The 12,814-nt window shown below is 48.9% G+C and overlaps 1 protein-coding gene across 1 annotated transcript in view; it reads right to left on the bottom strand.

Moving 5' to 3' along the window:
• The window catches only part of LRRK1 (leucine rich repeat kinase 1), a 122,734-nt gene extending 111,994 nt beyond the window's left edge, over positions 1 to 10,740 (bottom strand). The window contains exons 1-2 of the mRNA XM_030873103.2: positions 10,650 to 10,740; positions 5,791 to 6,041 (exon numbers count right to left, since the gene is read on the bottom strand). Coding sequence (XP_030728963.1) covers positions 5,791 to 5,890 — 100 coding nt within the window. The 5' untranslated portion in view covers positions 5,891 to 6,041; positions 10,650 to 10,740. The remainder of the gene's footprint in view (positions 1 to 5,790; positions 6,042 to 10,649) is intronic.
• Between the last annotated feature and the right edge of the window lie 2,074 nt (positions 10,741 to 12,814).

The raw sequence follows: 12,814 nt of genomic DNA, 5'->3' as shown, positions 1-12,814 counted from the left end.
TGGGCTGGTGGTTACACTCTGAAAGGCACACAAAACGATGGATCTGCCCCTTGTAGGAGTTCCTACAGTGGCTCACTAAGAAAGCATGCTGCCACTGGAGGGGCACTTCCTTTTCTATTTCTGGAAACCAGGCAGAGCCCCCACTCAGGCAAATCTACTTGGCTCTTGTATTAAAAAGTTATTTTCAAAACAGATTTGAAAAAGCCAAAGGAAGAAGAAAAGGACATTGGAAGTAGCTATGTAAAAACCTAGGATTTGAAGGCCTTCTGGAATGTTCCTTCTCCTTCTTTGGTCCATGCTGTGAGAGGCAGGCAGCGGAAGTCAGGACCACTCACAGAGAGGTGGGGGATGTGGACCACCTCAGGTGATGTCTGTCCAAGCGCCTCTCACCCTTGGTGAGATCCTGAAGAGTCTCACCAAGCGTTCTTAGCCTGAATTATCTAGAAGTTTCCTCATTTCTCTGCTCCCCAGGAGCCTTACCTCAGCTGACAGGACAGGTTTTTCCACTCTGACTGGTGTGAGACGGATGTGGAAGAATGTCTAATGACATGTTTGTCAAACTGGCTGGGTCTGCAGTCCTGGCCCAGTATCTCACTGACCCTCGTTCTCTCAGCTCACACACTCTGAACCCATCCACGTGCTCTAAACATTCCTTCTGCACCGAAGCCCAGCTGAATGCTGACAGTACTAGTTGGAGAAGCACTCACATATTCATGGGTGCTGAAAGGGTTAACCATTCTCAATAAGCACAAGGTGAATTGTGTAAGTCAAAACAGGTAGAGGCACCAACAAACACACCCAGTACACACACACACACACACACACAAGACCACTACCAAAAGCCCAAAGGTAAAAAGTTAGTTTTTTACTAATTTTATTAAAGTTTGGATCTTTTCCTAACTCTACTTGGAAGTATAATTATAACATTATTTCCAAAGCATGGTATCTTCCAAGGATTTTTAAAAGGTGAGAGAGCTGCTCCTACATTGAGAATAACTTGGGTATCCACTGGTCCTCTTTCTGACAATCAGTTTCCCTCAGGCAGTGCTGCGAATCAGGTCTGCAACGGTCATCCCTGGGGTGAGGCTGGTGGACTGGGGGGAAGGGGAGGGGAGGCATGACTCCTCTGGGGAGAAGGTGGGGCAGAAAAAAATCCAGCTCATCCAATGGGGACAGAACTCAGAGGGTGGGCCCCATGGGAAGCACAGCTGCAGGTTCCTGGAGTCAAATATTGCCCCATTTAATCCAGAAAGAAATTCGTGGGAAAGAGGCCAGTTAAAGCAAATTTGATCTTGGAAATGAGCACCCAACGAGGGAGGAGGTACGCAGGTTGGATCCTAATCACAAAACTTCCGTACTTAAAGAGAAAACAATTTTTAAAATAAGTTGCAATATTATTCTCTGGTTGCAAAAGTAATGCAAAACAACCACAAAAGAACGCATGCACATTGTACCCCTATGGGTAAGCAAAGAGCAGTGGCTATAATCCCCAGTGACTGTGCTACTCTTTGAGTGTCACCTGCTCCCAGGCTATGGTCTTGGTGTATATAGTTCTATTTTGTGAAAATGAAATCCAACATGCGATATTTTAAAATTGGGCCCACAGAGCTCCGCGGTCAAGGTGAAGATCAGCGGTGGGATTCACCACCCCCACCCCTCCACGACTGTCCATCAAAGCAACTCCACTGTTATAGCTGTTATGTGGGCTGGGGCTCCAGGTAAAGCTTCATGAGAGAAAAGCTCTGTGGGCTGCTTAAATAAATAAATAGAAATACATAAATAAGATACAATTTTAAAGTACTGAAGCCCACCCACCCCTATCATGGTAGATGAATGATGGACAACAATCCTCCCCCTCTGCCTGAATCCACAGCCTGGCTGTGGCCTCCTCGTGCAGGGAGCTCTTCACTTGGGCTCCTCCATGTGACTTTCTTTGGCCAAGGGCAGAGGCATGGAGGCAACAGCGTGCCACTCTGAGCCTAGGCCTTAAGAGACATGGAATGTTTTTGCTTTCCCCGCTTGTACCTCTGCAACTGGCAGGGAAGAAGGCGCCCTGCCAGCCTGCTGGTCTCAGGAGGTTAGGAGCCACATGAAGCAGAGTGCAGACTGCAGCACACAGCAGAGACCCCCCAGACCCCTGCTGGCCAGGAGGCCAGAAATAGATGCTGATTGGCACATCCCACTAAGATTCTGTGTCTGTCTGGATCAGGGTTCAGAGAGGCTGAGCCACTCAGCTGAGGTCACCCAGAACTAAGAATTGAATGCAGGCCTAATGAACCCCACAGACAGGCTCTTGAGCCCTCATCACACTGTGTGAGTCCCAGAAGTGTCTCCCCACCCCTTCTCACTCAGTGAAAGGAAACAGTCATAAACCGGCTGTGGGGTTCTAAACAAGACAGTGACAGAAGTACACATCACTCTAGGTTACAGGTAGTTAGTAATGGCTCCTTAATCCAGAGCCCAGGTAATGGATTCAGCATTCCCAGTACCCACAAAGGTCCCCGTGGTGTCACTGTCTTCCCCTGGACCTGGCAGGAAAGCAGGGTGGGTTCTCTGCTGCCCTCATTCACTGCTCTCAGGTGAGCTGAACGGTAGCTGCAAGAGGCCAGGAGGGGCCTGATGTCGGGCTACTAAGCCATGTAAGCAGCCCGTTGCCAGCAGGAGGGGAGTGTTGTAGGGTTTCATCCCTGGGGGTCCTAGGGCAAGCCCTCCACACTCAGCTCCTTGGCTACCACCTATGGGACCTTTCAACTCTTGAAGAATGGGCATAAATTTGTACTTTCTTCATAATTTCCATAATGCTGAGCCATAGGACAGAATTTTACAATGTATTTCAGGTCACTTTTTTCTCATCTTCTTCAACTCTGTGTTTATGTGTTTTCTTCCGTGCATAAACATATCCCTGAGCATCAGGGTTCACAAGACACCACCTCCCCTGTCGGCACCTTCCAGCCCTAAGCAGTAGAACAGTACCAGTGGGGGCTGCACGATTCCCATAGCCTCCTCAAGCTTTGTGTGTGTCCTGAGGCTCAGCCAGAACAGGGAGGTGTGGAGTCCTGAGATTCCACTGGGGAAAGAGGCCCCTGAGGCAGAAAAGACCATTCTGAGCCTGCTCCCTCCCACCTGGTGATCACAGCTGTCAGGGAGAGGCAACTGGCTGTAGGAGTAGTGTAAAGTTCAGATCCAGACCTCAAAGGAGAAAAATGAGGGCTAGGAGTCAACACTTTGGCCTCTCGTGCACATGAACATTCCCTGGTCATTGCCCTACCTCAGGCCTGGAGGCAGGGCTGGTTCCAGGTCTGTCCAGGGTCCCTTGACCCACGTCCCCAGGAACTGTAAGAGTCAGTGAGGATTCCTGGGCACCTTGAGGTCTCAGCCTTGCCTCTCTGTTGGTGGAACACTGGCACGACCTGGGAGCCTGTTAGAAACGCAAATTCTCGGTGCCCCCAGACTCACAGGATGAGAATCTGCATTTCACCAAGATCCCCAGGGGACTGGAGTATATACTGCAATTTGAGAAATGCTGCTCTAATTTGCTGGTCCAAATCATTTAGACCAGTTGATTCTCAACCCCAGCTGCACAGTAGGATCGTGGAGGTGGGGAGGCAAGAACTTTTAGAAAATACCCCCAGGATGCTGCTCCAGTGGAGCTGGGGGTGCCTGTGCACTGATAGCTTTAGGCACTTCCCAGTGTTTCTGGGGGCCAGGGTGGAGATCCACCGCTCTTTACCAGGACGAGGACGGGGCAGAGTCTCCTCTGGGACTTTTTCAGATGACACAGCCACCCATCCAGTGAGCCCCAGAAGGACCCAGCATCCCTGCCCCCACCATCATTTCTCAGGATTGCTGAGGAGAGGCAGATGGGATACTGCAGCTGAGAGTGCCCTGGAAAGAGGTTCTACCCAAAATCAGGAATAGCATTCCACGCACGTCACCTTGATCTCATGCTAATAAGACACGGCCTTCCTAACAAGCAACTGAAAAAAGGCATACATCCAGGGCTTCCCTGGTGGCGCAGCGGTTGAGAGTCCGCCTGCCGATGAAGGGGACACGGGTTTGTGCCCCGGTCCGGGAAGATTCCACATGCCGCGGAGCGGCTGGGCCCGTGAGCCATGGCGGCTGAGCCTGCGCGTCCGGAGCCTGCGCGTCCAGAGCCTGTGCTCCGCAACGGAAGAGGCCACAACAGTGAGAGGGCCGCGTACCGCAAATAAACAAAAAAACAAAAACAAACAAAAAAAGGCATACATCTGAAAAAACAAAAAGAAAACCTTTCAAAAAATGCAAGTCAAACACTCTGGGAACATTTAGTGCTGGACAATGTCAAGAAGCAAATTCTTTTCTCATTTCATAATCTGACTTATGTGTAAAGAAATCTTTCAGAAACATCACCTTAGTTAGACTTTGGGCATTTTCGATGGAGAAAAAACACTAAGTAACTGAACAAAATGTCTACTGAGCCAGGTACAACACTGAATCGCTAACTCCACAGAGGTACAAACCCACAGGTCCTCTCAAATCCCACAGGATGACCTATACTTTGAGGACGACAGTCCAGGGCTAAGACACAGTTCAAAGGGCAGTTCTGCCCATTACAGGTTGTTGACCCTGACCAAGTTTCTACATCTCTCTTATTCTCATGTTCCTCAGTTATAAAATGGGGATAGAAGTACCATTTATAGGTTGTCGTGAGGATTAAATGAGGTTATTTCCTAAGACACCGAACCCAGTGCCCCATATGTACTAAGGGCTTAACAAATATTTACTGTTAACAATATCAATGATATCCTATTTGGGATAAAAGTGATGCAACTCTGGTGAACAATCCAGCAATATGTGTAAAGAGGCTTAAAAACATTCAAATCTAATAGTCCTGCAAATCCGTAAATCTATCTTAAGGAAATAATCTCAAAACCATGTATAAAAAGATGGACATGGAATGATTTTGGCCTGAGTCAGCAACTAGAAGCAACACAGGGCTTCCCTGGTGGCGCAGTGGTTGAGAGTCTGCCTGCCGATGCAGGGGACACGGGTTCGTGCCCCGGTCCGGGAAGATCCCACATGCTGCAGAGTGGCTGGGCCTGTGAGCCATGGCCGTTGAGCCTGCGCGTCCGGAGCCTGTGCTCCGCAATGGGAGAGGCCACAACTGTGAGAGGCTCGCGTACCGCAAAAACAAACAAACAAACTAGAAGCAACACAAATGTCCCAAAACATCCAGTGGGAGAGTAAGAATTAGGTCAATCATTTTACACAGTGCACCCAAATAAGATGATATTTCCCTGGATCCCACAAGCTAGGTGACTGACACAAAGTTAGGGGAAAAAAGTAGGACACTGAAGTATATACACTATAATAAGTAAATAAAGTTAAAACAAAGTCCCTGCAGCCCAGAGAAGCTGACTAGAAAACAACATACCTAGATATTAACTGTGTTTAGGGCAGTGGGACTCTGGGTGATTACTCTTTCTACTTCTTTTTTCTTTTTTCAATTTTTCTTTAATAAACGTATTATTTGTATAGTGAGAACACAAAACCAAATCCCCATTAAAAAAAATCTTTTTAACAAACATGAAATGATGCCCTGATTCTTAAGATCCACATAAATCTTAAGTCCACATAAATTTTGTCCCATGGCTCCTTCAATGTTTAGAATTTAAGTGAGAATCCCATGATATGTTTTATATTGAAAAACCATACAATTCATCAAATAATTGGCAATTTATATCCTTTGGTTGAGAACCCATTGTTCGTACGTAGAACATGCAAAGCAGGCTTGGCCAGCCCTGCCCTTACCGCTGTTATAGGTCTCCATGGCGTGTCCTGGACACACGGCTGACCCTTCTGGCCCCACACACCAGTACATGCTGGGTGGTCGCCGAGACATTCCAACCATCAAGCCTCGAGGTGGCCGCTCTCCCCAGTCAGTTCCCGCAGTGGTCACAGCAGCTGCAGCTCCCTGAGGGGTGGACTAAGTCATGGCTTATAGTCCAGGGTGGACCAAGTCACAGACACAGCGTCATGGCTGAGTGGAAAGCTGTCTCGTCCTAGTGGTGAAAAAACATCAAGTCAGAAAGCTTTTCTTAACTGTCAAGTCACTTCCTGCACCCAAGCACATACTTATTTATAAGGTCACGTAAATACGCATTGGTGCTCCCCTTCCCCCTTTTTGCAACACTTCTCTTAACATTCCATCTATCCAGTCACACCCGGTCAGATGGTGGCAATGAAAAGACAGAGCTCCCCCACCCCACCTCACAGCTGGGCTCCAATCTGCCCAGCTTCTCCAATCTGCCTGAGAAGAGTCCGGATACTCCAAACAACTGTAGAACACCTACTGGTAAAGGGCGCAATCACTGCTCCATCTACACATATTCATAGTCACCGGCACGGTGACACCAAGACAACCAAATGAGGCTCCTTCCTTGCAGGGCTCATGCTCCAGTTGGGGTGGGGCAGACACACACGTACACAAAACAAGGCTTCCCTTTGCCCAGGACAGACTCTCCTGGAAGCCCAGAGGTGGGCACGTAATGACAAAGAGGTAATCACACAGCAATCTCAAAGAGAAGGGTCTGGAAGGCACTGGTACCGGTTATGAACCCAAGTCAGTTTGAGCCCTGGGAGATAACAGAAAGGGGCTCCCTACATTCTACCTGCCCCCACCACCCCAGGGGATCTTTGGCAATGTCTGGAGGCATTTTTGGTCGTCACCTCTGGGGGTGGGGGTGCTTAAAGGCATTTAGCAGGTAGCAGCCAGGAACACTGCTGAACATCCTACAGCACACAGGACAGCCGCTCACAGCCGAGAATTATCCAGAGAAACTGAGTTAGATTAAGACACACCTCCTAAGACTAAGGAGACTGTGATGAGGCAAGTCACTGCTCTCACATGCTGGGCTCCCACTGACCTTGGGTCCCTGACACAAGGACACAGGCTGCTATGCTGATTAAATGACCAGAAGCACCTTGAGGGTGAGATCCAGGCTCAACTAGGCAGGGCCCGGGGTGAAACGCACGATGGGAAGGGATGACCATATGAAATGCATGTGTCTCTCCCAGCATTCATGTGGAGTCTATAGTATAGACATAAAAAGTATGGTGTAATTAGCAGCTGTTCTCTGAGATAGACAACTCTGAATTAGAGGGTGATAGTGTAGTCCAAAAAGAAAATTAAGGTCATGTAAATGATGCCTAAGACAACATCATCTATTAAAAACAGACATGCACCCAGGCAACTTTTCCCAGTTGCTGTGAGATTTCCAGCAAGGTCAAGTTTCTGCAGATACTTTCTACAATAGGACTGGAGGTGGTTCTTACTTGCAATAATAGTGGGAGGACTGGGAAGCCAGCAGGGTCTCCCACCTGCCCTCTGATTAACAAGCTCAGAAGGGGACTTCCTTGGTGGTCCAGTGGTTAAGACTCCTCATTTCCAATGCAGGGGGCATGGGTTCAATTCCTGGTTGGGGAACTAAGACCCCACATGCTACACAGAAAAAAACCCCCAAAAAACACAAGCTCAGAAAATCAATGCTGGAGGGCAGACCCACTGTCTCCCCAGTGAGCAGGTTCTAGAAGGTACCCTGAACAGGGTGGGCACTGAGTATGCTCCGGAACAAGGCTGTGAGAGCACCGGAACTTTCTCATCTTAGAGCCTGGAAATCAGGCCCCTGGCCCAGGTGGTCTGTACTCTTATAGGCAAGGGGAGGTGGGGCTGGGAAAGCCCTGAACCAGAGGTCTTGCCCTTTGTGAGCCCGCACCTTTCCGAACTAAAGAGCAAAAGGTTTAGAGAAACCACACTTGGGAAAATCCATGTTTGAAGTTTGGGAGCCTGAAAAGTCCAAGAAGGAGGGAAGGAATGATCAATCTGGACACTATTTAGGAGACAATCAAAGCTTTGTAAATTGCAAAACCTGGAAAATCAACTTGAGAGGGGACAGGGAGAAGTAGCAAAACAGAATCTCCATTTTAAAATAAAGGCTCCAAATCACACAGCAACATTCAGAAACGAAGGCGCACAGTTGTTATCTGCTTTCAAACGCCTCTCGATATCAGCTACAAATTATACCCAACAACACCTAAAAAATCCAAATGCTAGTAGATGTTCCTTCTGAAAACAGAAGTGTCTTACCATATATGTTTTTAAGTTAAAAAAAAAATCTTAAGAATATTTTAGGCCAACCTTCACCCAGCCATTTTGTTCCCCTTTTCATTTTCAGTTTCCTTTTGAAAATCATTTTACCAATGGAGGATTTTGCCACTGGAACAGTTTTTCAGTTATAATTTGTATTTTGGCTTAGATTCTAAGGTAGAAGTTTTAAGATGAAGTAACTCAAGTTTTGCTCAATCTTTGCCCTCTAAAGGATCTTTGCTTCTTCCTGCTTCTTTTGGGTTCCGATCAATGCAACAAATAATGGTTGCAAGTTACATGTTTTCTTTACATTATAGTATATATATCCTAAAGAGGGTTTCAGGAAGTGTCCTGCAATAGTAATTATTTTAATAATTTTTAAAACCTCACCATTGATGGAAAAGAAAAAAAGGAACCTGATATTCCTTCTACAAATGTTTTTATTGGAACCTTTCCATGGGGAGTGAGCTTCATGAGTTCATGAAACTTACAGCTGGTGGGGAGGACACAGTTAAGTAAGTAAACTTCCTGACATGGAAGAAACATCCTGAACCTGCTCAGTTGTCTTTTCAGGAGGCTTGGAAAGGGCTGCCACTGCCAAAGAGCTGGAAGACACTTGCAAATGAAATGTGTTAGAAATGTTCTTATCATCCAGCTCTTTTTTGAAAAGGCTGGTCGAGCTGGTTGGCGCATGGTCTTTGCACTATTGGCATCCCTTGACCAATATTGGTTTGCCTACAAAACGTGTTTAATGCATTTGTGGACATCAAAATATTACAGAGCTACAAACCGGAGAAATGTGTAGTTCTCAATCCCAGATGAGAACAGAAGCCCTTCATGAGTCTAAAGCCACAAATAAGTTAAGGCTGTCCATTCACCACTCAGTCTCTATACCTGCATGCATTTGGTGCCTCCTGGACAACTCTGGGAGTAAAGATGAAACAGTGAGCAAGGTAGGCACATAGGAAGAGTCTCTGACACCTGGAGTGCCAGTAGAGACTTCCAGGTAAGTTAAAGGAGTAATTAAACAGATAAAGTAGGAACACAGACAGTGGCAACCCAAAGGACATAGAGAGAGGGATGTGAGAGTGAGGCTGGGTTTGGCGAGGGTGGCTGGGTGGGTGTGTGTGTGGGGGCAATGGCCAGGTGGTCTGAGATGGCAGAGGCCAGATCAATTGGGGGATATGCAGGGAAGGAGTTCTTCTGGATTTCATGCCAAGCACAAGAAGAAGCTATTGAAGGGTTCCAAGCAGAGGACAGACACTCTCTAATTTACCTTTTTTCAAAAAATAAATTACTCTGGCTGCCAAACAGAGAATCGGGGGGTGGGGCACGGGAAGTACTGCAATTGTACAGGAAAGAGAAGCTAGTACCTTGCACTAGGCAGGGTGGTGGGAAAGAAGGGAATGGATCTGGACATATGTGAGAAGTAGACCCAACAGGGCTTGCTAACAACTGAATTCAAGGGACGAGGGAATGGGATGGAAGACAACTCCCACGTTTTTTATCTGAGCACCTGCGTTTACTACGGGCCACTCCCTGAGGTGTGGAAGCCTGGGGGAGGGAGAGGTTTGGCAGATCCCCAAATCTCCTGTAGGGACACATTAGGTGTGAGGTTTGTATGTTTTTAACTTAATTTTTTATTCTTCCAGGACATAAACAAAGATAAGTCAGACCACAAAAGGAGTTGAATGTTAAACATTTTTCAAAATCTTGTATATTCTAGTTGCCCCTTTAATGCCCGAGGAATTTGAATACAATGGGCGTGAGTAGCAAACTCTCAAAACAGTGCATTTGGTGAGAGGCTCGCTAAAAACAAAACTGCACGCTCCTGTTTTTCTACTTCTCTGATCCTTGCAGGGGGATGTGCTTGTGGGAGAAAAACTTCATGGCCTCAGAACGTGAAGGAGCAGGGTGGACCGACCGCAGAGATCCCTATACTCCGCCGTTACCATCTCCCTCCGACCCCAGCCTTCCGCCACCCCCGACCGCACTCATCTGCGCCCCCGCCTTGGAAGGTCGGCCGCAGAGACCACCAAGGAGATGGCGGGTTTTATCCGGACCCTCGGGCGAGAAGCGTGCACCGGACTTTCCGAAGAGGGCGAAGGCGCTCGGCCGTCTTGCATTGCCAGGCCGTGCCGGCAGACAGCCTCCCGGGCAGTGCCTCTCCGACACCCACACACTCAGACTCACACTCCCGCACACACGCGCGCTCGCACGGCCCGCTCCAACTTGAAGCAAGGGGTTTTCTCCCAAGGCGGAGGAAATGTGTAGACGTCCTGGTGTATTTTCCTTTTGTTGCTTGGTGTCTGCTCCCCCCGCCCCGGTGCCGTCCCGCGAGGCCTCGGGTTCCTCGCCTCGGCCCACACACCCGGCACCCCGCGAGCGCGGCGGGATGCGGCGGGGCCGTGAGCCCGGGATCGCCCCGCGCCCCGGGCCTGGACTGCAGGGCCCAGGGCTCCACGCGGGGTCGCAGCAGGAGGCGGCGGGTCCACGACGGGGCGCGGGCCGGGTCAGCACTTACCTGCGGCGACTGCGGGCAGGGCCGCGGGCACCTGGGACGCGGGGCTGCGCGCGGACCGGGAGGACAGCGGCGGATCGGGGCCGGGCAGCCCCTCTGCCCTCCGCCCCTGCGCCTCGGGCCGCGCGCTGGGGCCGGGCCGGGCCAGACGCACTTCCTCAATCCTGAGGAGGGCGGGCGGCGGGCGGCGCGAAGAGCGAGCGGGGCGAGGGTCAGCCGCTGAGAGGCCTCCCCACAATGGGCACGAGGAGTCCCTGCGGCCGCCAGCCTCAGTTTCCCTCACCGTAAACCCCGGGTGATCACACTCATTGCTCCCGCCCGGGTGACCACAGGGCCCGCGGGAGACCTTCTAGCGCGAGGTCTCCTCCAAGTTTGGGTACCCTGCTCTCCACGCGGGGCAGGAGCAGCGGTGAGATTGGTTGGTTTTCGGCTCAACCCAGCTTTCCCTGCCCCTCTGTTCCGCTCAGCAGCAAGATTCGCTGATGAACTTCTGACTAGTATATGTGGGTCGTAGATTCTGGCAGTAAATATTAAAAAGACGGGAATTTTCATTTGTGTACACCTCTTTATAGAGCAGACTAGAAATATGTAATTTTAAAGCTTTAATAGTTTGCAAACTATTCCAGTTTGGTGGAAGGTGGAACCCCTTCCACCACATGAATTTACTACTTTAATTATGGATATATACAAAGATGTCACTGGTGAATCATTTTAAATTGTCTGGGTTTTTTTTTGGTGGGTGGTGTGGTAGATAAACATGAGGGAGTGTAGACAATTTATTATGTTTCAACCTAATATAAGTATGTTACCACCATTGAGGCCATTATCCAAACGCAGATCATAAAGATGCACGTCCATGCTTGCAGGCAGGCATCGGATTCGGCTCCACGTGCCCACCGGGGAAAGAGAAACATGCTTGGAAAAAAGCGGATGGTTCTGCACCCTGGCAGGACCCGCACCCCAGGCTCCTCCTATGTAATGTTATGACTGGAACATTCTCAAGGAACAGAGACAAATTGCCACCACTGCTATTTCACAAAAGCCGGGCAGCTGCAGCCCCACCCCCACCCCCACCTCCACCTATGACCTTGCAGACAATCCAGGCAGTGACCACTTGGACAAGCTCCTTGGGCCCCTGTTTGCCGAGGTGGCCACGGGGCAGCTTAGCTTTGCTCCCTAGAGGCTGCCCCTCCAGCTCTCCTAGACCAGACGCCCTTCCAAAAGGGTGGGTGCAGTTTTGCAATCCTGCCCTCACCACTGCGGTTCTAATTCCAGTATGCAAAAGGAGGCAGTATGATTGCTACCGAAAAGTTTCTAATAAATTGCAGGGCGTGGCGTCCACGGTTCTGGGTGAGCCCGGCGATGGCGGTGAGGCTCCTCCTGCAAGGCGCGCGGCTCTGCCATCTAGCGATACCGTGAGGAAGCGCACGCCCAGTGCGCCGACCAGGGAGCTGACATAGCCCACGGGGATGGGGGCAATTCAATTTCCCTCTTATTTTATTTATTTATTTATTTATTTATTTATTTATTTATTTATTTATTTATTTGTTTAAACATCTTTATTGGAGTATAGCTGCTTTACAATGATGTGTTAGTTTCTGCTTTATAACAGTGAATCAGCTGTACATATACATATATCCCCATATCTCCTCCCTCTTGCGTCTCCCTCCCACCCTCCCTATCCCACCCCTCTAGGTGGTCACAAAGCACCGAGCTGATCCCCCTGTGCTATGCGGCTGCTTTCCACTAGCTATCTATTTTACATTTGGTAGTACATATAAGTCCATGCCACGCTCTCATTTCATCCCAGCTTACCCGTCCCCTCCCCATGTCCTCAAGTCCATTCCTACGTCTAAGTCTTTATTCCTGTCCTGCCCCTAGGTTCTTCAGAACCAATTTTTCCCCCTTAGATTCCATATATATGTGTTAGCATACGGTGTTTGTTTTTCTCCTTCTGACTTACTTCACAGTGTATGACAGACTCTAGGTCCATCCACCTCACTACAAATCACTCAATTTTGTTTCTTTTTATGGCTGAGTAATATTCCATTGTATATATGTGCCACATCTTCTTTATCCATTCATCTGTTGATGGACACTTAGGTTGTTTCCATGTCCTGGCTATTGTAAATAGTGCTGCAATGAACATTGTGGTACATGACTCTTTT

Source organism: Globicephala melas, chromosome 2 (assembly GCF_963455315.2).
Source record: "Globicephala melas chromosome 2, mGloMel1.2, whole genome shotgun sequence".
Taxonomy (NCBI): domain Eukaryota; kingdom Metazoa; phylum Chordata; class Mammalia; order Artiodactyla; family Delphinidae; genus Globicephala; species Globicephala melas.
The sequence above is the reverse complement of the archived record's forward strand: the minus strand, read 5'-3'. Positions and strand labels throughout refer to the sequence as shown.